Raw genomic sequence first — 24924 nt, 5'->3', positions numbered from 1 at the left:
GAGTTTAGGAGTTCGAGACCAGCCTGAACAAGAGTGAGACCCATCTCTACTAAAAATAGAAAAAAACTAACTAGGTGTGGCTCATGCCTGTAGTCCCAGCTACTTGAGAGGCTGAGGCAACAGAAGCTCTTGAGCCCAAGAGTTTGAGGCTGCTGTGAGCTGTGACACCATGGCACTTTACTGAGGGCAACAAAGTAAGACTGTCTCAGAAAACAACAACAAAAAGTTTGTGTTTATCCATTAGCTCCTCCCAGGTGGGCTGGCTGTAGAAACCAGGAGCTGCAGCCACCCCACCGCTATCCTGTCAGCCTAGTGCTCTTCCCTCTTTGCAAAGCTCATTGTGCTCCCCTGAGGCTCCTTTGTGTTCAGGACAGTGCGGAAGAAAGGGGGACAGCAAGGGGAATGGCTGGTTAGTACCATGCTGAGGGATGTTGTTGAGAAGCAAGTGGAATTTCTCCTTGATGGCCCTAGCCTGGGGCCACTAGTCACTGTGGCTTGGTCCCCTCTGTTTTGCCTCCATAGGCCATTGAGAAACTGGTTGCCCTTCTCAACACTCTGGACAGGTGGATTGATGAGACTCCTCCAGTGGACCAGCCCTCTCGATTTGGGAATAAAGCCTACAGGACCTGGTATGCCAAACTCGATGAGGTGAGACTGCCATAGGACAGGGCTGGGGGCTAGGCTGGTGGGAGAGTGATTTTGTAGCAGATGAGGAAGGGCATGGATTGTTTAGATCTTTCAGGCAGAATCACAGGAGGGTTAAAATGACAGTTCCAAATGCGTTGACCCTCTGTCCTAGCCATCTTTTGGGAATTACTACCGTGGATATCCAGTCCTTTGCACAAGGCTGTTTATTAAGTCATTGTTTGTATTAGCAACAAATTGGAAATATCCCAATTATTCATCTATAGGGGATCAATTAAACTAGTCTGTTCACAACATGGAGTACTATGCAGCTATAAAAAGGGTAAGGAACTGTCTAGGAAACTCAGTGGAAAGAACTGTAACTCATGGTTAGGTTAAAGAAGAGTCAGGTGTAAGGTTGTACTTGTAAGCTACTTTTTGGTAAGAGAGAAGAAAAAATAAGTGTTCATACTGCCCATATTTTCATAAACACCCTGGAAGAATATAGACGAGTATATTCTTGGGCGGCGCCTGTGGCTCAGTGAGTAGGGCACCGGCCCCATATGCTGAGGGTGGTAGGTTCAAGCCCAGCCCCTGCCAAACTGCAACAAAAAGATAGCCCGGTGTTGTGGCGGGCGCCTATAGTCCCAGCTGCTTGGGGGGCTGAGACAGGAGAGTCGTGTAAGCCCGGGAGTTGGAGGTTGCTTTGAGCCGTGTGACCTCAGTGCACTCTACTGGAGGGCGGTACAGTGAGACTCTGTCTCTACCAAAAAAAAAAAAAAAAAAAGAGTATATTCTTTTTGCAGACAGAGGAGAGTGGGGTGGAGTGAGGCTTCTCAATGCATCCCTGCTATAATGTTTTTAGTTTTGAATATTATGAAGGCGTTACCTGTCAAAGCAAACAGAAAACAAAAATGCAGGATCTTTGGCCCCATCCTTAGAAAGGCAGAGTCTATAGGTCTGGGAAGGGGCTGGGAAATTGTCAGCTGTTGAAAGCCGAGCTTAGGGAAACTTGGGTCCTAATTTCTCTGGCAGAGTGTTTTCACAGAGAGCAGAAGAGAGTCCCTAGGACCAGCAAAGTACTGTCCTAAGGGAAGCCAGGGGCTGCCTCTGGAGTCAAAGATGGCACGTAGTCTTGTTTTTTTTTTGAGACAGTGTCTCATTATGTAGCCCTTGGTAGAGTGCCACAGCAACCTCAGACTCTTGGATTTAAGTGATTGTCTCTTCAGCCTCCCAAGTAGCTAGGTCTACAGGTGCCCACCACAAAGCCTGGCTATTTTTTGTTGCAGTTGTCATTGTTGTTTAGCGGGCCCAGGCCGGGTTCGAACATGCCAGCCTTGGTGTATATGGCTGGCGCCATAACCACTGTGCTATGGGCACCAAGCCCATAGTCTTGTTTTTTGTTGTTGTTGTTTTTTTTTGTTGAGACAGGGTCCCATCCTATGCCCCTGAGCAGAGTGCAGTGGGCGTGGTAGCTCACCGCAACCTCAGACTCGGGCTGCGGGCACCCCTGCTGCCTCAGCCTCCAGAAGCTGCTGGGATTACAGGCGCTTGCCGCGGCGTCCGGCTGGGTTTTTTCCATTTTTTTTTTTCATGAGTCGGGGTCTCACTGTCGCTCAGGCGAGTCACATAGTCTTGTTTTTTAAAAGGATTTTTATTAAGTTATAAGTTAGATGACCGCAGTAGCTCATGCCTGTAATCCCAGCACTGTGGGAGGCTGAGGTGGGTGAATTGCTTAAGCTGAGGAGTTTGAGACTTGTCTGAGTGAGAATCAGACCCGACTTATTAAAAAAACAAAAAAAAAAAAAGAAAGAAAGAAAGAAAAACCCAGCTGGGCACTACGGTGAGCACCTATAATGCCAGTGGCTTTTGGAGGCTGAGGTGGCAGGATGCCCACAGCCCAAGTCTGAGGTTGATGCCCCTGCACTCTGCTCAGGGCATAGGGTGGGACTGTCTCAAAAGAAAAAAAAGTTATAACTTAAAGCTGATAAATCATAGCTATACAGCTTGATGGGTCTTTACATGTTTTTTTCCCTACATACTCACCACCTGTGTCAAGCTTTAGAAAATTCTAGCACTCCAGCAGGGGTCTTGTGCCCCCTCCCAATTGATAAATTGATATCCTCAGATTCCTCTGATTTCTATCTTACAGATTGATTTTTTGCCTGTTTTTTTTTTTTTTTTTGAGACAGAGTCTCACTATGTCACCCTCAGTAGAGTGCTGTGGAGTCACAGCTCACAGCAACCTTAAATTCTTTAGGCTTAAGCGATTCTCTTGCCTCAGCCTCCCAATTAGCTGGGACTATAGGTACCTGCCTTGACACCCATTTATTTTTTGTTGCAGTTGTCATTGTTTTTTTGTTGTTGTTGTTGTTGTTAGAGACAGAGTCTCACTTGGTCACTCTCAGTAGAGTGCTGTAGTGTCACAGCTCACAGCAACCTCTAGCTCTTGGGCTTAGGCGATTCTTTTGCCTCAGCATCCTGAGTAGCTGGGACTACAGGCGTCCACCACAACACCTGGCTATTTTTTTGTTGCAGTTTGGCTGGGGCCGGGTTTGAACCTGCCATCCTCAGTATATGGGGCTAGTACCCTACTCACTGAGCCACAGGCGCTGCCCAGTTGTCATTGTAGTTTAGGCTGGCCTGGGCTGGGTTTGAACCCACCAGCCTGAGTGTATGTGGCTGCTGCTGTAACCACTGTGCTATGGGTGTCGAGCCCTTTTGCCTGTTTTTTCATCTTCATATAAATGTCTAGCTTTTTTTGCTCAGTGTTCTGTCTGCGATTTACCCACATTGTTGTGTAGTGGCAGACCCTTTTCCTTGCTGTGTAGTATTCCATTGTACAAATATCCAGTTTATTCCACTGCAGACAGGCATTTCAGTTTTATTTCCTCGTTTTGGCTACTATAAACAATGCTGCTGTGAACATTCCTGTGTGTGTCTTTTGGTTGACAGATGGCACAAACTCTTGCTGCCCTGGAAGTGTGAAGGAAAATGGCTCCTATGGGGACCATAACACTGACTTCCTGGAGTGTCCATGGGGCTCCAGTGAGTTACTAGATGGGAGAGTTGAATGGCTCCTTTTCAGATTCCTCCCGTGTTGCCCTCAGATCTTGGAGAAAGGGTCAGCAGGGGATCAGCCGCCCTGGGGTAGTCCTTCCAGTTGTGTGAGAAGAAATGCCATTCCTCTTCTTCCTTCTGGGGCCAGTCAGAACAGGGAACCAGGCTGGCCTGGCATGGCAGCCTGGGCCCCCAGCCTGATGTGGCCCCTGGGCGCCTGCCCATTGGATGCTGCCTAATCTGCTGCCACCACTTTGTGTCTGTTGTGTTATCAGGAAGCAGAGAACTTGGTGGCCACGGTGGTCCCCACCCATCTGGCAGCTGCTGTGCCTGAGGTGGCTGTTTACCTAAAGGAGTCAGTGGGGAACTCCACGCGCATTGACTATGGCACAGGTAGGTGCTGGGTGCAGGGCTTTGCACTCATTTGGCTTCACTGCTTTACTTGTGCTCTGGGTGGCTTCGCGGCTGTCTGAACAAGTAAGAGTTTGCCAAGCCCTTGCAGCCTGCTGGGGCCAGCTGGGGTGTGGGGTGGTTGTAGTGGGGAGTGGGTGGGAGGCAGTAGTGTTGGGAGGCCTGACTGTGCAGCTCCAGTGTGTCCACCAGGGGGGGCTGATGCCACACCCATGGACCTTGTTTGTGCAGAGCCGATTTCTGTTCTTAGTACAAATGGCCTATGTAAGCTCCTCATCATCACCAGAATAATCATTTATTGAGCACTTACTATATGTTAAGGCAACTGCTTACAGAAGCTTTGAGAAATGAAGAAGCTTTTCTGGTAGCCTTTCTAGTATCATGGCATACCCTCTCCCTGACTCCCCTTGTTTCTTAACCACATTCTCTATACTGTTGAGCTCTTTGGATCCTTCAGCCATGTCAGCCAAGCTGACTTAGACTTTGGCAAGAGGGAGTGTACAGGCGCCTTCAAAAGGAAGTGTTCTCTAGGTCAGGGGGTGGCCTATTTGTCCAAAGAGGATCCCTGCTTTGGTAAGGGCCCCCCTTTCCTTTCTGCCCTGAGGCAGGCAGAGCAGGGACCTGTGGTTGTCCTCTGTCTCAGAGCCTTCCCCTTGTCTGGGGAAGGTGACCACGGAGGGAATGGGTGGCCAGGGCACAGAGGCAGGCTCTGGAGAAGGGCCTTTTTAGACCTGGATCCTGGGAAAGTTTTGTCCTCTGCTTCCCCCTGCTGCTGGGGAATAGGTTTACCTAGTGTTTTAACCTTTGCAGGTGGGGCTTTGACTAAGACCAGTAGGGAAAAGACCCAAGAGGAAAGAACACTGGCTGGGGCAGCAGGAGGTGATGGTCCCGGGTACACAGGAGCCCCTGAGCCATGGTTGTTTGTATCTGACTTGTCATATTATTATATTTGGAAACTGATGCTGGTGAAGGAAACTGAGCTCACAGGCTGTCTAGGGCCTGAAGGGAGATCTTCATTCTACAGAAACAGGACAGGAAGTTGCACTTCCTTCCAAATATGTTTTCCGTGACACTATGAACCATGGGATTCAGTCCAAAGTTTGGTCAAGTGGGTGCTGTGGTGCTGACCATTCCTATATGACAGGACTAGGAAGAGGGTAAGGGTACCTTTGACTCTGCAGTCTGACCAGGTACTCTGCTTAGAAGCCTGCAGTGGCTGGCTTCTTACTGGTCCTAGGATAAAGTCTGAGCCAGGGATGGTAGCTTTCAAGATTATTCTTTTATAATCATCAACAGAGGGTGGCGCCTGTGGCTCAAGGAGTAGGGCGCCAGTCCCATATGCTGGAGGTGGCAGGTTCAAACCCAGGCCTGGCCAAAAAAAAAAAATAATAATAATAATCATCAACAGAGGCAAGAAAAGCTTCGTCTTTCTCTGTTTCTCTCCTTTTAATGAAAGGATTTTTTTTCTTTTTTTTTTTTTGAGACGGAGTCTCACTTTGTCACCCTCCGGTAGAGTGCTGTGGCGTCACAGCTCACAGAAACCTCAAACTCTTGGGCTTAAACGATCCTCTTGCCTCAGTCTCCCAAGTAGCTGGGACTGTAGGTACCCGCCACAACACCTGGCTATTTTTAGAGATGAGGTCTCACTCTTTTTTTTTTCCTAATTTTTTTTATTGTTGGGGATTCATCGAGGGTATAAGAAACCAGGTTACGCTGATTGCATTCGTTAGGTAAAGTCCCTCTTATAATCGTGTCTTGCCCCCAAAAGATGTGGCACACACCAGGGTCCCACTCCCTCCCTCCTTTCCTCTCTCTGTTCTTCCTTTCCCCACCACTCCCTCCTTCTTTCTCTCTCTGCTCTCGCCTTCCCCCACTCCCACTGCATCCTTAATTGTCCTCATATCAAAATTGAGTACATAGGATTCATGCTTCTCCATTCTTGTGAAGTTTTACTAAGAATAATGTCTTCCACTTCCATCCAGGTTAATACAAAGGATGTAAAGCCTCCATTTTTATTTATTTATTTATTTATTTTTGTAGAGACAGAGTCTCACTTTATGGCCCTCGGTAGAGTGCCGTGGCATCACACAGCTCACAGCAACCTCCAACTCCTGGGCTTAAGCGATTCTCTTGCCTCAGCCTCCCGAGTAGCTGGGACTACAGGCGCCCGCCACAACGCCCAGCTATTTTTTGATTGCAGTTCAGCCGGTGCCGGGTTTGAACCTGCCACCCTCAGTATATGGGGCCGGCGCCTTACCGACTGAGCCACAGGCGCTGCCTGCCTCCATTTTTATTAATGGCTGAATAGTATTCCATGGTGTACACATACCACAGCTTGTTAATCCATTCCTGGGTTGGTGGGCATTTAGGCTGTTTCCACATTTTGGCGATTGTAAATTGAGCTGCAATAAACAGTCTAGTGCAGGTGAGGTCTCACTCTTGCTCAGGCTGGTCTCAAACCTGTGAGCTCAGGCAGTCCACCCACCTTGGCCTCCCAGACTGCTAGGATTACAGGCGTGAGCCACTGAGCTCGGCATGAAAGGATTCTTTATGTAAAATTTAGATTCTGTCAAAAGGTCTCACTTAAGGACCAGGAAGGCTCCAAGTTTCCTTAAGTCCCAGGAGCACTTTAATGTGGCCCGTCTGACCTGTGGTCTCATTGCACATTCTCCCTGCTCTTCCTCAGTGCTCTTCCAACAGATGAAGCCTTTTCTTGCCTCAGGGCCTTTGCACGTGTGCTCTCTTCTGGCTAGAATGCATTTCTTGCTTCCCTCACTCCCTCACCTCAACAAATCTCATTCATCATTCATCTTTCTAATTTCAGATTAAATGTTACTTCCTTAGGGGAAACTTTGAATCCTTATGTCAAGGTCCCTCTGTAATATCCTCCACTTATTACTCTGTCCTCCTTCAGAGCTAGAATCGTAGTAGATATTATATATTTAATGTCTGTTGTCCCTGATGTGTTGTGAACTCTTGGAGGGCAGGGACTTATTTGTCAGTATCTCCCCAGTGTCTGACATGGAGTCACTGCCCATAATAGGTGCTCAATAAATAGGGCAGAATTGGTGGCACCTGTGGCTCAAAGGAGTAGGGTGCTGGCCCCATATGCTGGAGGCGGTGGGTTCAAACCCAGCTCCGGCCAAAAACTGAAAAAAAACAAAAACAAATAAAAAAAAAAAAAACAGAATTGTGAATGTCTATTTCAGAAGTCAGCAGCCTGGGCCTTTTAGGAGTAGAATAATAGTGCTGGTAGTTCTTGAAAGGGCCTCGTAGGTCTTTCTGGAATGGGAAGAGGCTTGTTATTTCTGTGTTGAGCCCTTCCTCAGAGGAGCACTTAGCAGTGATTTGCATCCAGGAGGCAAAAAATAGTCCTAGTCTTTTCCAAAGACAATTAACCTTAACTCTTCTTTTCTCCCCCAGGGCATGAGGCTGCCTTTGCCGCTTTCCTCTGCTGTCTCTGTAAGATTGGGGTGCTCCGGGTGGATGACCAAATAGCTATTGTCTTCAAGGTGTTCAATCGGTGAGGGAGAGGAGGGCAGGAGGATGGGATGAGGGGATCTCTTTCCTCCTCAGACTGGGAAAGGGGTGCTGTGAGCCACAGTTCTTTTGTCGTGTCCTAGTCAAGCTCTGGCTGTGCTTGGAGGGTCTAAGACTCCTTTGTCTGACAGGTTCAAATTCACCACCAAGTAAAAACAAGCAAAAGAAGTGTCCTGTACTGACTGCTAGTGCTTACCCGTTGTTTACTGTGTCTAGGTGCCATTCATTCTAAGTGCTTTATACAGAATTCGTTTAATTCTTAGAACAACCCTAAGAAGTAGCAACTGTTATTTCCATGTTATAGATAGGAAACTGAGGTACAGGGAAGTCAGGTCTTTATAGTGAGGTCACACAGCTGAATGCAGGCTGTTAGGCTCTGACGTGTGGGGCAGTACAGGTGTGTATCAGAGTCACCCGAAGAGCTGTCAGAATGCCCATTCCCAGGCCTCTCTCCGGTGATGCCGATGCAGCAGGCCTGTGGCAGAGCCCAGGAATGGTTACGTCTAAGACTCCACAGTGACTGATGCACAGGCTCTGATAAAATTGAAGGTTGTAGTCAGAAAGAAGCTGCTTGGACTCTAATCAACTCAACAAAGGGCAAGCTGGGCTTGGAGAAGTTAAGGCTCCTACCCAAGGCCTTACTTCTTATCAGGAGTAGATGGCACTAAACCCCAGGTTCCAAGTCAGTGTTTGTCCCTTTCCTGGGCCAAAAGAAGGCCAAGTGTGTGTGGGAGGCAGGGAATAAAGCTTCATTAGTTGGAAAGTACCAGCTGTAACTTAGGCATGGCGGTTTCAACTGAAATCTGGACCATTACGATCTCAAGTGGCTGTTTCTGGCCTCCTGGTACTTAAATGATAAGAAAGTTTGAGACTGTCTTTTTATTTTCTGCTGTCTTTCCTTTCTTTCCCCATTCTCCCATGCAGGTACCTTGAGGTTATGCGGAAACTCCAGAAAACATACAGGATGGAGCCGGCTGGCAGCCAGGGAGTGTGGGGCTTGGATGACTTCCAGTTTCTGCCCTTCATCTGGGGCAGCTCGCAGCTGATAGGTATTGAGGGCAGGGGGCACCTGCAGGTTGCATTCTGTGTCCCTCTCCCAGCCCCTCCTGCTTTCCCTTCTTCCCTCTTCCTGTCCAGGGCAGACAGTGACAACTTGGAAAGCAGGGCATTAGACTGGCTATTGATGGAGGCTGTTTGCTGGTGACCTTCTGCTCGAGAGCTGTGTGGCAGGCTGGGGGAGGCGGAGGCAGTGCGCTGCCAAGATAATGGGAAGTGACATAGGCTGGAGCAAGGGCGCTCGCCTGGTGCATAATGGACTGGTGTGAGATGTGCCCCAGCTCCTGGCAGCAGCTGCAGGGTTTTATGTTGAAAATGAGGGGCTCTTTTGATTCAGTGACCAACGTCCTCCACTGTTATTACCAAGCTTTGTGCAGGGGGGCCTGTCAGAGAGCTGCTGCTGAGAGCTGGGAGGTGGGCCTGCTCTGGTGACTCCCCCCAACTCTTGAAACTGTTTTCTAGGCTTTAGATGGGGTTGATCATCTCTATTTTGATTCAGGATGAACTGCCTATAAAATAATATTCATAAATCACCATTTGTTGAGGACTTGCTCTGTGCCAGGCATTGCTTTGTGTGCCCCAGGGACATTGCCTCCCTGCATCTTCTCAGTGACCCTGTGGGTCTTTGCCAGCCTAAGCCCAGACACCACTAACACCTGTGCCTGGCACCATGCTGAATGCTGTAGGCATGGTGATTGTCATGTGGGCCTCAACAACCCAGGAGGAGGTGCTGGTCTTATCTCCACTGCCCACACAAGCAAACCGAGCCACTGCGGGCTGAAATCATTCATCCAGGCTCACGCAGCTCGAGAGAGTCTGATCTGTTGCTGAGTACATCAGATGTACACATGTGCCATTTATTGCTTCTGCAAGGTCAAATGTTGAGGGCAACATCGGTAGAACTGTGGCCCGTGGGTGGGGTTGAATGTACTGGGCGGAGCTGCCCAGGCAGTGCGGGGGGCCTTGGTCTGAATCCCAGGGCTCTTTGCTCTTCCCAGACCACCCATACCTGGAGCCCAGGCACTTTGTGGATGAGAAGGCGGTGAACGAGAACCATGAGGACTTCATGTTCCTAGAGTGTATCCTGTTCATCACTGAGGTGAGGGAAATGGTGAGGGAGAAGCCATGCCACCTCCAGGCCCAAACAAAGCTGGTGGCTTTAGAGTGGGACAGAGGAGCCAGAGCTGCTTCTCAGAGATGACAGGGCTGGCACCAGAGTGCGGTATTGAAAAGGGGTCTCTCCATGGGCAGCGCCTGTGGCTCAAGGAGTAGGGCGCCGGTCCCATATGCCGGAGGTGGCGGGTTCAAACCCAGCCCCAGCCAAAAAAAAAAAGAAAAGGGGTCTCTCCTGCAGTGTCCGGCCAGCTTCTGACTGTCCAGGATCTCTCCTGCCAAACCTGTGGTTTCTACTGAGCACCACATGATCCTGGACCCGAAGGACTAAGACTCAGTTACCAGCTAGACGGGGGGACTGATGCAGGAGTTCTGAAATGATGGGCAGTGTCGTGGACTAGGGTCCATAGGGCCAAAACTGCTGGGGGAGATAGAGCTATCATCTGGAGTAGATAGCTTTTCTGGTGGAGGGACACATCTCTTAGTGCCTGAGCAAGTGCTGCAGGTAAAAACAAGCAGGCCTGTGGTGGCAGTCACTGGATCGCCAGCCCTCCTGGTGGCTCTGTTGCTGGAAGCGCTTGTCTTAACCAAGGCAGGATTACTCTAACGGGGCCTTGGACAGCTTCTTCAAGATTGCCTGGGGAGTCATTTGTTAAAATGCACATTCCCAGGCCCCACCCCAGTTTATAGAATCAGAATCTTAGGAGTCAAGAGCCAGGAGCCTGTATGTAAACATACTTTCCAGGTGCCTGCCCAGGAAAGCTGGGGACCCACTGCTCTCAGGCCTCTCTTCTGGAAGGTGTTAGGACTTTTCCTTCTCCCTGCCTGGTACCTTCCTCCCCCTAACAACTTCCAGAGGGCTTCCTGTCTGGAGTGGGCACTTGTTCTCCTTACCCTTTGTGTTGCCCATACACGTGTCTGCTGCCTCAGTGATGCCCGTGGCACACCCATGGGTGCTTGCCCATGGGGACGCTCTCTTGGCAGTCTATCCTAAGCCCCTGAAGGGGCAAAGGAGCCTGGTTAAGCAGCCTTGGCTCTAAGCTCTTCCTGGTCAGCATTCAGCTCAGGCTTCTGCCAAACTCCAGAGGCCAGAGGGGAATGACACATTTTTTTCCAAGTCAGCAAATGGAGCTGGGACTGACGGCTGGGTGGCCACTGCTTCATTCTCCGAGATCTGCTGCCTTCAGCAGTGTAGCAGGCCCAAGGTCAGAAGGACTCGAGGCCAACCCGGCTTGCTGCCTTGAAGACCAGTCACGTGCTGCTCTCTTTGGTGTGGGATGCAAGGCTCTGCAGAGCCCTGGGAGATCCCAGGATGAGGTGGAGGAGCAGGGCCTGAAGAAAGGGTAGCTCTACACTGAGCTCTGGCTGGGGCTAAAAGGCCTGCTGTTCTGGCTCCCCCTGGTGGCTGGCCAGACCCCTGGGTCCCTGTCAATAATTTCTAACTAAGAGGCAGGCCTGGCTAGCCTCAGGACCTTGTGAATTAAATCCCTGTGGAAAGCTGGTATTTTTTGTTTGGTTGGTAATGCTGGTATAAAATCCCAAAAGCTTGCCCAAAGTTTGGGACCCAGTTCCTAAGTTAGAGGAAATCCTACATTAGCCACTAGGTGTCACTAAAAGCACATTGAACTCCCTCCATTTAATCTTGGGAGAGGCAGGAATAGGAGGAGGGGGCAGGTAAAGAGTTTCTCTGGCTGTTCTTCACCTTCTCTGCAAGGCCTGCTTTTCACTTTGGGTCTAGGCTGTTGGGCATGGTTTCAAACAGTGGACACTGTGGGAACGTGCCTAGGAGCTGAGCTGACTGTGGCCAGGGCCCACATTGGCCCGCTGGCTAGGCGAGGCCTGTGCAGTTGCTGCTTGCAGCACACCTTGTATTAGTTCTTCAGAGCATCCACCCCTTTGGTTTCTAGTGGGGGGTCGGATGTGAGTGGCCTGGCCTGGCTGGCTTGGGGACCCAGAGGCCTGGTGGAGCAGTTTGGTTGTGGAGGAGGGAGTACCTGGGAATCACCATGGACCGGTGTTTTAAACAGAGAACCAAGAAGTTGGGAATGGAACTGGGGTGTTCATGCCAAGATTGCCCAAGTGGCCCTGGGCATCGTGGGCAAGGGGCCCCAACTTGTAGGGCTTCTGCGGGTTGAGAAATGCAGCCCTGGTGCCTTTAAGAGCCCAGGGCAGGCAGGAAAAGAATTTCAGTTTCAATCTGGCTTCTAAATTTGGAGTTTGGGGAAGGGAGGGATCAGATTTCAGCTGGAAGGGAAGGAGCTGACAGGAAGGCGCTGTGCAGAGCCTCCCCCTCCCCGCCCATCCCCCCTATCCTCCCTCCCCCCCCCCCCCCCCAGTTACTGACAGAGGAACCATTTACAAAAGGCCGATCCTCTGGGGAGTGGAGAGGCAGGAACGCAGCGTCTGTGAGTAATTTCCTGTTCAATATGGCTGCTCTGACTCACACGATTCCCCTGGGGTCACTGCGGACTGCAGTGAGCGTGCTCCTTCTCGCTCTTTCTCTTCTCCCTTTGTGGCTAGAATGAGCTAATTTTTTTTGTTTTCTCACCCCGGATTCCTTTTTTACCCTCATCAGTTTTCCTTTCCCAGAGTTACAGAGTCTCTTTCTGAAGGACTTAGGGAGACTTTGGGCCACTGGAGGCCTGGGGAGCAGAGGTGCAGCCCCTCGAGAGAAGCAGCACCCCTGGGCTTTCCACTGCTGGGGGCCCCGGGCTCCAGGCCTAGCCCTGGCTCTGCCAGTGTACCTTCTAGGGATCTGTTCTGTGCTCCTGGTGGGCAAGGCTGGTCCAGGAGACAGTCTCGGGTTTCCCAGTGTCCCTCTGCCTGCCTTGGCCTCTGAGCCTTTGCTGAGCAGGCCCCTGCAGCTGCTGCTGTCCCACAAAGCCAGCAGGGTGCCTCCTGGGTGTTTTGCTCCCTGGGCCTCGTCTAGAGAGTGAGACTGGTTACATAGCTCCAATGATCCTAGGCGGGGGCAGTATCAGGTAGAGTCTGCTTCTGTGGGCCCATAAAGGTGAGGCCCTGTAGAGGGTTGTGTGTGTCTTCTATCCACCTGGAGGATAGAGGCTTGGATAATTTCAGGTGAAAGGAGTGGCTCAAGAAAGGCTGGCCATGCAGGGACTAGTCTGGGTTTGGCCTGTTCTCTTGCCCAGGACTCTGGCCTGGCTGCTGGTGAGCCTGAGACAGGAGGGAGGAGCCTGATGTTCTGGCTCCTAAGTCTGGGTATTGACTGGCTCTTTGGGAACATGGGTCAGGGTAGGGAGGTGACAGAGATAAAATGACTTAAATCCTAAAGCTTTTGTCAGAGTTGCTCTTACTGGAGAAGGAAGAGGTCTGTGGGAGTGGTACACCAGGCAGTACCCACAGCTCACAATGGGGGCCCATGGGCTCCCGAAGGCCTTTATGATTATGATGCCTCCAAATGAAGAGCACTTTAGGCTGTCCTTCCTCCCTGGAACAGCTCAGACCCCACCACCATGCCTCTGTGCACAGCTTCTTCTGGAACCTTCTGCCTGCACAGGGTCCAAGTCTCTACTTCCTTGCCAGACTCAGCTTCTTTGCTTTTCAGAGTCTTCCTTCTGCAGCCTAGGGCCCAGGGTGCTGAGCCCTGTTTCCTCTATAAATGTATAAATGTGGCCTGCAAGCTGGGTGGGTTGTGTTTTGGGGGATTGTGCACTGCTTGATTAATAAATACAAATGTGCTGGCCTTGTGTCATCGGAGGGAGGTGCTCAGGCGCACAGCTCCCCTGTCATTGCTGTGGTTTCTGATGTCATGGGAACAACACTGGGCTTGCTGAAGAATTTTTCTTTTCCTTCCTGGCCAATTAGACTCCTTGACCAGAGGAGGGGTCAGCAGTGGAGCTGTCCTTGCTCCTGCCTATTCTCACTGCTGTGGCTGCCACCCACCCCTTCTCCACTTTCTGGCCAAGCTGGGCTGCTTTCTTTCTTTCTTTTTTTTGAGACAGAGCCTCAAGCTGTCACCGTGGGTAGAGTGCTGTGGCATCACAGCTCACAGCAACCTCCAACTCCTGGGCTCAAGTGATTCTCCTGCCTCCGCCTCCCAAGTAGCTGGGACCACAGGCACCTGCCACAACACTTGGCCATTTTTTGGTTGCAGCCATCATTGTTGTTTGGTGGGCCTGGGCTGGATTTGAACCCACCAGCTCAGGTGTATGTGGCTGGCGCCTTAGCCTCTTGAGCCACAGGCACCAGGCCGCTGAGCTGCTTTCTGCGCAGACCTTCCTCCTGCCTCATGCTGGCCCCTCTGTCTCCTGCTCTGCTCTCCTACTGTTCAAAGGGTGTCAGATGCCTGGGTTTGGCCACATTACTTTGTCCCTCCCCCAGACTGACGCTTTCCTCTGCTCTTCTACTCTGCCTGTGGCAGGTACAGACCCAGTGCCCTGAGCGGCCAGGACAGGAGAGGTGTAGCCTGGAGAGACAGGGTCCGGATTGCTGGGATGAACTGGACTGTTAATCTCAGTGTGAAGGAGGCCCTGTGTTGGAGAGGCACTCTGAGGCTCCTGGGAGTTTTTGGGAGCTGTACCAGGGGCTTGGGTGCAGATCTTACTTTCCTGTGGCTACTGGGTTTGGGTGGTAAGAACCAGGCTCCTTTTTTGGCTGTGGCAGAAAGGGTAACAGGGGGATGAACAAAAGATAACATATTTTCCCATTGGGGAAAATGTCTCTGGCACTTATATGTGCCTGTGTGTGTGTGGGCCCCATAGGCAGATGCCTGGCTTGGTTCCCCAAGCATGTATTTGTGTGTGTGTGTGTGTGTGTGTGTGTGTGTGTGTGTGTATGAGGGAGAGAGAGGAGAGAGGGAGGGAGACTTTGCTGCAGAGGAGTGGGGATGAGCTCCCAGCAGACCCTGTTTCTCCAGCTGTGGACTCTTCTCTTTCAGATGAAGACTGGCCCATTTGCAGAGCACTCTAACCAGCTGTGGAACATCAGTGCTGTCCCCTCCTGGTCCAAAGTGAATCAGGGCCTCATCCGCATGTATAAGGCTGAGGTGAGTTGGGGCTAGCCAGTGTGCCCACTCGCTGCCACTGGGTCCTGGGGCTCCTACTTCTCTCTACCCCACTGTGTTATTCTGGATCTTAGGCTAGCTGCTCTGACCCTTGAGACCTCAGGGCAGTGGGAAAAGCCGCAGACTGAGGCCCAGCTCTGTCCTGATAAGCTTGGAGGCCAAGGCAAGGCCCTGCTGCTGGGGAAGTGGGGGTAGGGAGCTCTTGGTTTTCCTGCCATTGGCAAATGGCCAGGGGCCCCTCTGAGCTCAGGTGGCCTGGGTCTGTCACGCCCGTGGTCTACTTGGAAAAGGAGCTTTTCCTTTGGAGACGTCATGCAGAGTGGTGCCCTTAGACTTTAGTATGTATGATGACTGGGTGGGGTGAGGTCTCTGAGGAGGCCAAGAACTCACATTGTCATGACCACTGCAGGTGGTTTTCATGTACGTGGTCTTTCCTGCCCTCTAATCGGAGGTGGCGCGGTTTCCTGGAGCTCCCCCTGCTGGAGGTGGCCTTTTCTCTTGCAAGTTAGGAAGGACACATTTTATTTACTTCTGCCCTGTTCCTCTACTAACTTCTCCCACATCTTGGGCAAGCTAATCCTGGAACTGCTTGACCTTGGCCAGGGAAGGGCCTACATGTATAGTGCCTCAGTGATAGGTTCCCCAAATCCCATTTTCTTGCCCTCAGGCTGGCCTTGGTACCTAGTGCATGCTTTCAGATACTGTCCCATGGGTACCTGTCTCTGGACTCTTGCTCATTCTTCTCTTCTGGGAGGGGTCTGCTCTAGGTTCTTCTCTTCCGAGAGGAGTCTGCTCTAGGCCTTTTTCATCATGCACAGAGCTAACAACACCAGAGGCAGGACACTGGGGAAGGGTGGCAGAGGGTCAGCAGGATCTGGGAGTACAAATGCTTCCAGTTGGCCTGGCCCCATCTCCTTTCCGCCCCTCCCCCTCCAGGTCCCCTTCCTCTGGACTTCACATCCTGTATTTAGATTCCAGCCCACATACCTCTCTAATCTGAGAGAAGTTTGCTGGGGCTGCATGGACTCCTTCAGCTGCAAATGGCTCTCCACCCAGCCCCATGTCACTGCCCTCTGGTGTCCTGATGCTCCTGCCAGTCCCACAGTGGGTGCTGCTGGGAAACTCTGTCATCCTGTTGTGTCTTCCCTACTGCTGGGGGCTGTGATGTGAGGGGTACACAGCAACCCTCCAGCCTCCTAGTCCCGTGTGTTGAAGACAGGACTCTCTGGCTGCCTTTTCTGCTGAGAATTTTAAATACTTCCTTTAGAAATACAGGTCTCTCCTTGGTCCCTTAAGATCAGGGCAAGAGACCCTGTCCCCTTCTATCTGCCCTATCCTGAGGCAGAACTCTAGGATGACACAGGGTGAGGGAGGAGCAGATTAAGATTCAAAGTGGAAGGCCAAGCGCAGTGGCTCACACCTGTAATCCTAGCACTTTGGGAGGCTGAGGCGGGTGGATTTGCTTGAGCTCACGAGTTCAAGACCAGCCTGAGCAAAAGCGAGACCCCGTCTCTACTAAAAATAGAAGAACTGAGGCAAGAGGATTGCTTGAGCCCTAGTAGGAGGTTGCTGTGAGCTATGACACCATGGCACTCTACCTAGGGTGACAGTTTGAAACTCTGTCTCAAAAAAAAAAAAAAAAGAGAGATTCAAAGTGGAAATGGTGACGGTGCAGCAAAAATGCAAGAACAGAACAGCCTGCCATGTAAAAGTTGTCAGGATGTTGAACACAAGGAGGACAGTGACAAAACTACCATCATCGTGGGACCAGAAGGAGGGAGCTCTAGTAGATAACAATGTGGCTTTCCTGAAAATGGGAAATTCCAGCTCTGAGTGCAGGTGCTGTGTGGGGGAGGGGGCTGAGTTTGTAGGAAAGTGCTGGAACTCACTGCTTAGTTAAGAACACCAAGTCTGGCTCAGCACCTGTAGCTCAAGTGGCTAGGGTGCCAGCCACATACACCAGAGCTGGTTCGAATCCAACCCAGGCCTGCCAAACAACAATGACAATTACAACCAAAAAATAGCTGGGCGTAGTGGCGGGCACCTATAGTCCCAGCTACTTGGGAGGCTGAGGCAAGAGAATTGCTGTTGGAGGTGGCTGTAAGCTGTGACGCCATGGGGCACTCTACCCAGGGCAACAGCTTGGGATTCTGTCTCAAAGAAAAAAAAAAAAAAAAGAATAGCAAGTCTTTGCAATGTTTAGTGCTCACTGATAAGTTAGTCCTTGGTCCAGGAGTGTCCATGGGATGGTATGCTGCCTGCCCAGAGGTCCAAAGGACCTTCAGACATCTTTAGACCTTTGAGGCCCACCAGTCTTGCAGTTCAGAGGGGTTAGCAAGACCTGGGCTACCAGCCAGAGTTGGCTGCTGGAGGAGAGGTGGCTTACCAGTGCTGCCACAGAAGCCTGACCAACCTGCCATAGGTGGCCTCAAGATTAGGGACTAACAGGGCAGCGCCTGTGGCTCAGTGGGTCGGGCGCTGGGCTCATATACTGAGGGTGGCGGGTTCAAACCCAGCCCCTGCCGAACTGCAACAAAAAAAATAGTTGGGCGTTTTGGCGGGCGCCTGTAGTCCTAGCTACTCAGGGGGCTGAGGCAAGAGAATTGCCTAAGCTCTGGAGTAGGAGGTTGCTGTGAGCTGTGTGATGCCATGGCATTCTACCGAAGGCCATAGAGTGAGAGTCTGTCTCTACAAAAAAAAATAAAAGAAAAAGATTTGGGATGCATTTCCAAGATACCTGGCCTGGCCTTTCTGAAGTAAAGAGCCAAGTGCTCTGAGGAGGCCTCATGCAGTTGGTGGTGGAGCTGGTCATTCCCCAGGGCTACCACTGTGCTGGTGTTGCTTCCAGAGGGGCCTGCTCAGGGCTTGGAGAGTACCTTCTCCCCTTTGAATTCCTGGAACTCCTGAGGGCCTAGGGTCCCAGCCTCTGGGTTGTACTCTCCTGGAAGGTCCACCTGGAAGGTCTCTGAGGGCACAGGCTGCTGTGGCTGCTCTGCCCAGGTATGGGGGTAGGGTTCCCTGAGGCCTGACTGGAGGCTCCCTTCTGCCCTGGAGCCTTCGACTTCCTTTGCCTCAAGCAGCCTCTCCCCTCAGCCCAGCTCTTGCCTTCTCTTGTGGCTAGGGGAAGCTTGTTCTAGGGCCCTGTGGGAGAAGTGGAGAGAACTTCTGCCCCTGCCCCCTCTTGCCTTTGCTGCTTCTCCTGTGTGAGAGCTAGAAACAAGTTGACCTTTGACCCCTTCTGGAATTCAGGGCCCTGGGGGGGGGATGCTTGTACTAACTCCCACCACTTCCCCCATGACGTAAGCACTACGGCAGCTGCCTTTGCCTCTGGCCTGGCCCTTCTGCCCTTCCTCCCACCAGAGACTACCCATAGCTGCCTGCTTCCCACTTTCTCTGCCTCAGGCCTAGGATCCTGGCTGTGGCCTCTGCTTTGCTCCCTTTTGAGCTTAGTGGCCCACCCTTTCACTCCCTGGCCTATGGGCCACTGTCCACCAGGATACATACTGCTGGCTGGGCCTCCTCACCCTGTGAGCCTCTTTTTTCTTGGTTCTGCAGTTGGTTTTTGAGGTGAGGGAACCAGATCCTCATTTGGAGGTCAAGACTGCAGCCACAGAGTGAGGCTGTCACCCTTGCTGGAGCCATAAGTTGCTGTACTCCAGCCAGGAGGTACCCAGCACTCTGGTTGTTTCTGTGGCCAAGGGTGTGGGAGGAGGCCCTAGGCCAGCCTGGCAGGTCTGCCCCTTGTATGGAGCCACTGCCTGTGAGAGCTAGCTGGTGACCAGGGCCAGTGTGGTGAGCACAGCAGGGCAGACTCAGGGAGGCTGGGAGCTGGGTTTGGACTGCCTCTGAACCAGGCCAGATCTATGATAAGCCCTGTTAGGGGCCTGGGCTGGCTGAGCTGTGCAGCCATCACTCTTGTTCAGTGCTTGTCTGGGGATTCTGGGAATTGCGGGGGGGAGGGAGGACACAGGATGTCAGCTGGTTCTTATTGTCTCACTCCGAAGTGCCAAGAAGCCTTTTTCAGTCCAGAGAACAGAAAACTAGAGAAAATGGGCCTCTTCTCAGGCTTGTGTTCAAATGTCACCACAGTGCTTCTCCAGGGCCAGGACCTGGGCTAGGGGGACCCAAAGATTGGGAGGGCTTTTTTCCCCAAGTTCTCCCTCTGGGCCAGGTGATGTCACTTGGCCGCCTCTCTTCTTGGCTTCTGCCTTGTGGGGTTGGGCTGGCATGCTCATGCTCTATCTCCCTCTCCCTCTTTCCTCTGTCTCTCACATTGTTTGGTGGGGCTGATTGTCTGGGAGTGGAGGTCTTTGGATGGGAGGGGGTGAGGGTGAGGGTAGGAAGCCTCACCTTTCCCTGAGGTTGTTGCTGTGGACGGGCCCCTTCTGGGCCTGGAATGAACACCTCCTGGAACTGCTTTAGTCACCAGGGTACCTCTGTGTGCAGTGCAGCCCTCACCGCTCTGCTCTCCCCCTCCTTCCTCACAGTGCCTGGAGAAGTTCCCTGTGATCCAGCACTTCAAGTTCGGGAGTCTGCTGCCCATCCATCCTGTCACGTCTGGCTAGGAGGGGCCAAGCCACGGAGCCTGAGCCACCCAGTTCTTGGGCTCGCCTTCCCCGCCCCAGCCATGGTCCCCTCCCTGCCCCTTTCCTCCGTTGTTTCTGTTTGATTAGAGGCTGTTTACTGGGTGGGATGGTGAGCGCAGGATGTGGGGGTTTCAGAGCATAAGGCTGAAGGACCCAAGTTGTGAGAAGTGATCAAAGTGTGGTGAGTTTCCTAACCTGCCTTGTGATAGATGGGCATGAAGAGAGGGACTGGGCCCCGGTCCTGGGCCGCCCTCTCCTCTCCTGGCCTTCTACCCTTCCTTTCCTCCTGACGAGTCTCATTTTGAGGCCAGGGCTATTCTATGAGCCAATAGGGAGGGCAGGGTCTGCTGCTGCTTCCCTCGCTTTCCCTTCCACCGCGATGCCTCTGATGCCTCCAGGGTTAGAGCAGTTGTTCCTTGCAGGGTGGGTCCCAAGCCGTGCTGAGTGGGTGTCTGTGTGCTGCAGGGCTGGAGGCTGAGGCTGACAGCCAGCATTGGGTGGGGTGGGCTGGCGGTCTTAGTTGTCCGGGGCTGGTGGTGCTCCCAGGCTCCTTTTCATGTTGCCCTTCTGGGCCTCAGGACCCCTATTAGCCAGAGCAGCTTCATCTTGGCTTTTTTGCTCTCTGGCCATTGGTTTTGTTGGGTTTCCTGGCTGTAGCCACACATCCTCCCTTTCTTGCCCCCAACCCAAGAGTAGCCCAGCTATTAAAGCTGCCCTTCTGGATAGGCAGGCCCCTGGCAGGCCCTGGCTGATTGAGTGAGGCCTGTCTTTCCAGAGCTTCCCTGGCAGAGGAGAGGTGGCAGAAACTCAGGCCCAGCCCAGGGCTTCTGCTCCCTCGCGACAGGCTGGTCAGGTGGTGGGTGGGCCCAGAGACAGCAACCTCGCTCCCTTGCTCCCCCCTCCCCAAACTTGCCCTTTGCCTATATGGGATGAGGTAAGTGATAGCCCCCAAGCCGAGGCATTGGCTCTGGGGATGGGCTGGGCCAGGCAAGGGCTGGGTGGGCTCACTGGGGGACGAGGGGACCTGGTAGCAGCATGCCAGTTCCTGAGGTTTCTCTTAGGGGTCTCCCTGCCTAGGCCTGCCATTTTCCACCACCCCTCCTAAATCTGGGTGCACACACCCTTTGGAAAGGGGGAGCAGTGAGAAGCACAACACAGGGGCTTGACCCGGGATCTTGCTGGTGGTCTGGGCAGAGGCTGGGACAGGAGCCACAAGAGTCACAGATGTAGTTTCCTAGGGGAGGCCAGTGCCTGCCTTTCTCCCAGGACCGGGCCATTGCCTTCCTGGCTCCTCCCATGCACTCAGCCCCTTGCACCTTCATTGCTGTTTGGATTAAAGCCTCTGTTTTGCACCTGTCACCTGTGTGAGATGTGTCTTTTCATGCCACATTCTTGTCCCATCCCAGCACAACTGTTTAACCCCCCATCAGATACCCTTCTTTTGAGCCATAGTGTCTGGGACTTGAAGTGTTTCAGTTTGGGTTAAGCCTGAACCTGGTCTGTCGCCTGGGCAGTGGGACAGTGGCAGAGTAGGCTCTGAACAGAGACTTGGGTTTCAATCTCAGCTATGGAGTTGTAGGTAGATTATAGAATCTTTCTGAGCCTCAGTTTCCTCATCTATAAAATGGGAACAGTCACAGGGTGACTTCCTGGAATGGGCAACAGATGTGAAGTTCCTAGCCCATGGCCTGCCACATAATGAATCCTCATGCTCAACAGTAGCCGTCTCTGGGGAAAGCAGCCCTCGGGACTCCAGGCTCAGCCCCAAGCTGGCCTAAGGGAGCCTTTGGGTGGGACAAGCAGTTGTTTTTTTTTTTTTTTTGAGACGGAGTCTCACTGTGTTGCCCTCACAGCTCACAGCAACCTCAAATTCTTGGGCTTAAGCGATTCTCTTGCCTTAGCCTCCTGTAGTTATCATTTAGCTGGCCTTGGCCGGGTTCGAACCTGCCACCCTCTGTGTATGTGGTTGGTGCCATAACCAGTGTGCTACAGGCGCCGCTGAGCCTGCAGTTGTGGTTTTTAAGGGGGTAGCCCTCTATTTGCCCTCCCCACCCCCATTCCTGGCAGGCTGGGGCTGAGTCTGGGGCTGCTGAGCCCGGTGACAGCTAAGACGCTCTGATACTCCTATTTGGAGAACAAGAGCCTTGCTCTGGGGACAGGAGACCCTCAGCCCCAGGTCACCTTGCATTTCTCAAGGGAGGCTTGTGGCTGAGAGCCCTGCCTCTGGAGTTAGGCACACTGAGTTCAAGCCCAAGGCTGCTTCCTAACTGGGAGGCCTTGACAGTTGGCTGTCTCTGATTCTTGGCTTCTTGATCTGCAAAATGGACATAATGATACATCACTGATCTCAAAGTTTCATTCATTTTGCAACTAGTGGTTGTATATTCCTCATGATGATAGTAACTCCACAAGTAATGAATTGCAGAGAAAGTGGCAATTAAAAGGGGTATGGGGAGAAGGGGTTACTTGAGCTGGGAGGATCAGGAAAGACACCTTAAGGGACTTAGGAGCTGAGACCCCACAGAACAGCTGTGGAAAGCTATGGGCAGCTGGGCAGCTCAGAGCCCAGAGGGCTAAGGGTGGGGGCCAGGGGGTCAGGCTCCTAGGGCAGCCCTTATGGGCTCTACTGAGGAGTTTAGAGTGTATTCTGTGGGAAGATGCTGGAAGGTTTTGTGGGTGAGAGGGCCTGAGTGGGCGGGACAAGAGAGGAGCTAGAACAATTTGGGAGGCTATAGCTGCTAGAGGACAGGAGGATGGTAGCCTAGGTGAGGGTTCAGGGTAGGGGTGGTGGGGAGTGGTCAGATTCAGGCTGCATTTGAAGGTGTGGGTGGGAAAAGAGCAGCCAAGAAGACCCCTGTTCTTGGCTTGTGTAGCTTGATGCCCGTTACTGGGGTGATAGAATGAAGGGGAGGGGGCATGTTAGCTTCTAAGAGGAGGTATAGGGCAGTGGCTGGGGTGGCTTGGGGTGTGGCGTCACCTGACCCAGCAGAACAAGGTGGGCAGAATGTGCAGATGAGAGGGAGGGGCGGGAGACCCCAGGTCCCACCCCTGGAGGGGGCAGAAGAACAGTGGCCCTGCATCAGGGTGTCTTTACTGAGAGATGCTCCTGTGGGAGAGGAATGGGGATAGCACATGGGGACAGCACATGACCCAATGAGGTCTGCTTGCTGAAGCACAGAGGTGAGGTCCTTGTTCCAGCCACCAGCCTTGAAGTAGGAAAGTGGAGTGGCCGTCTGGTTCCCAAGCCAGACACTTATTCAGACACCGCTTCTCCCAGGAGTTTTGCTGCAGTGGGAAAAGTGTCAAGGGCTGGCTTTCTAAAGGTGGAGAGTGTTCAGGCTGTGAGAGACCTGGAGGATCAGAGGGGGCCCCGGAGATGGAGAGCGATGCTGCAGGAGGGGCGATGAAGGGAGGGTTGACCACCCATCAGTTTGTACTGGGTTTACTTTTGCAGGGAGGCCTGAGACAAGGCCTGCCCATAGTATGGGCACCCAGGATGTGGGCAAGAACTTCTTGGCAGGGTGGGAAGCCACTCAGGCCCTAGGAGATGGAACATGGGAGGACTCACACCCCCAGCCCATGCTGTGGTCAGTGGAGGGTGGCTAAGTGGCTGTCACCCCCAGAGGCTCAGTGCATCTGACGGAAGCCCTGGGACTGGGAGGAGGGCGGACCCAGAGTTAGAAAGGGTGCAGGTGTCACTTCCCAGCTTCCCAGGTCAGATAGGCCCCAGAGAACAAGTTGAACTCCGCAGCTTGTGTTCCTTCCTGGCCCACAAGGCTGGAGAGGCCCGGCAAGCTCTCGAGAGGTGAGAAGAAAAACGGCTTTTCCTGGGAGGAAAAGTCTGGGCAAGAGCTGGGGCTGGAAGGACAGAGCAAAGCTGAAGACTTGGTGTGCCCAAGACTTGAGCCCAAGTTGACGCCATGTTCTTCTCGAATCCAACAAGCATTAAACACATGTTACATAAAAGGCATTTTGGGGAATGCAGAGATTAAAAAGGGTGAGAATCGTGCCTTCCAGAAACTTCCACAGCTGGGCTTGGTGGCTCACACCTATAATCCGAGCACTCTAGGAGGCTGAGGCAAGTGGATTGCTTGAGCTCAGGAGTTCGAGACCAGACTGAGCAAGAGCAAGATCCTGTCTCTATTAAAAATAGAAAAACTAGCTGGGCATTGTGGGTGCTTATAGTCCCAGCTACTTACTTGGGAGGCTGAGACAGGATGATCTTTTGAGCCCAAGAGTTTGAGATTGCTGTGAGGTATGATGATTCTACAGCACTCTACCCAGGATGACAGAGTGAGACTCTGTCTAAAAGAAAAAGGAAAGAAAGAAAAGAAGGAAAGAAACTCCCACCTTAGTGGGGAAGCAGATAGATGGTGGACTAGTCGTGGAGGGAGGTGGATGGTAGATAGTGATGCAGGCCTGAGGGGCTCTGGGGGGAACTTGGGAAGGCTCTGTGGAGGAGGTGGCATGTGACCAGGGCCTTGAGTGAAGGAGTCTGTCGAAAGGTGTCTGGTGGGACCCGCGCCAAGCAGAAGCGTGGAGGTGTGGGTGGAAGGGCAGAGTTGCAAAGGCAGGTGGGGCTGGCCCAGGAGGGCTTTGAGACCAGGTGTGGGTCCCCAAGCCCTACGGCAGATGCCTGTAGCACTCTGCTCCTGGCCAGCCCCATCTAATGCCAGTGATGTGCTTAATGTCTTCTCCCCTACTAGAAGATGAGCCACAAGAAGGAGGGGACACTGCTGTATCCCAGTACCCAGCACAGATTGGAGTGTGTATGGGTGTGTGATCTGTGTGGTGTGTGGGTGTGTGTGGGGTGCGGTTATATGCTATATGTGTGGATGTGTGGTGTGTGTGCAGTATGTAGGGAGTGTGTGGTGTGTGGAGGGTGTGGGTGTGTGAAGTGTGTAAGGTGTGTGTGGTGTGTGGAGGCATAGGTGTGGGGGGTGTTTGTGGGGTGTGGGTATGTATTGAGTGTGTGTGTGTGTGTGTGTGTGTGTGGTGTGTGTGAGATAGGGACAGGGAGAGGGTGAGGGACTGAGACCCTGATTTAGGAGCCCCGGGCGCCTGGCTGTAGGATCCCCAGCACCTGGCTGGGTGCTGGATCAGGTGTTGGGTTAGCAGCTTGCCCCAGTAAGGATCGGGCTTCTGCCCAGGCTGGAGTTGGGGCTGGGCTATCACAGGCCTTGGGCAGGGCAGGGAGAGACTCTGGCCTGGGAAGGGGTAGGCGGAGATGGCGCTGGCTGCTGAGGAGAGGGAAGAATTCTCAGTGACCCTGGGCACCCCTCGGTGCCTGGGAGGCCTCAGGGAATGATAAGATCTGAACTTAGCTGGGGTGCTGAGTGCAGAGCTCTGAGGACAAGCCATGCCCACTTGGCTGATTGGGAGGCTGTCAGCTCTGCCAACCCCCAACTCCAAGTGTGGTAGAGAAGCCTGGGCAGTGAGGATTCTGCTAGAGTTCCAGCTTCAGGCTCCTCTGCCTGGGCCCTTGTTCTGTGGGTTCCAGCCACTCTGGCC

At 52.6% G+C, this 24924-nt stretch overlaps 1 protein-coding gene across 2 annotated transcripts in view; it reads left to right on the top strand.

Moving 5' to 3' along the window:
- PTPA (protein phosphatase 2 phosphatase activator) overlaps window positions 1-19961 on the top strand; it is a 35143-nt gene extending 15182 nt beyond the window's left edge. Inside the window, exons 4-10 of one of the 2 annotated variants that reach the window (XM_053560063.1) lie at window positions 523-648; window positions 3960-4077; window positions 7519-7618; window positions 8560-8684; window positions 9690-9790; window positions 14702-14809; window positions 19315-19961. In XM_053560063.1, the coding sequence (XP_053416038.1) occupies window positions 523-648; window positions 3960-4077; window positions 7519-7618; window positions 8560-8684; window positions 9690-9790; window positions 14702-14809; window positions 19315-19392 (756 nt within the window). In that variant the 3' untranslated portion in view covers window positions 19393-19961. The remainder of the gene's footprint in view (window positions 1-522; window positions 649-3959; window positions 4078-7518; window positions 7619-8559; window positions 8685-9689; window positions 9791-14701; window positions 14810-19314) is intronic. The other variant, XM_053560054.1, reaches the window with a different exon arrangement.
- The last annotated feature ends 4963 nt before the right edge of the window (window positions 19962-24924 follow it).

The sequence above is a fragment of the Nycticebus coucang genome, chromosome 2, assembly GCF_027406575.1.
Source record: "Nycticebus coucang isolate mNycCou1 chromosome 2, mNycCou1.pri, whole genome shotgun sequence".
Taxonomy (NCBI): Eukaryota; Metazoa; Chordata; class Mammalia; order Primates; family Lorisidae; genus Nycticebus; species Nycticebus coucang.
The sequence above is the reverse complement of the archived record's forward strand: the minus strand, read 5'-3'. Positions and strand labels throughout refer to the sequence as shown.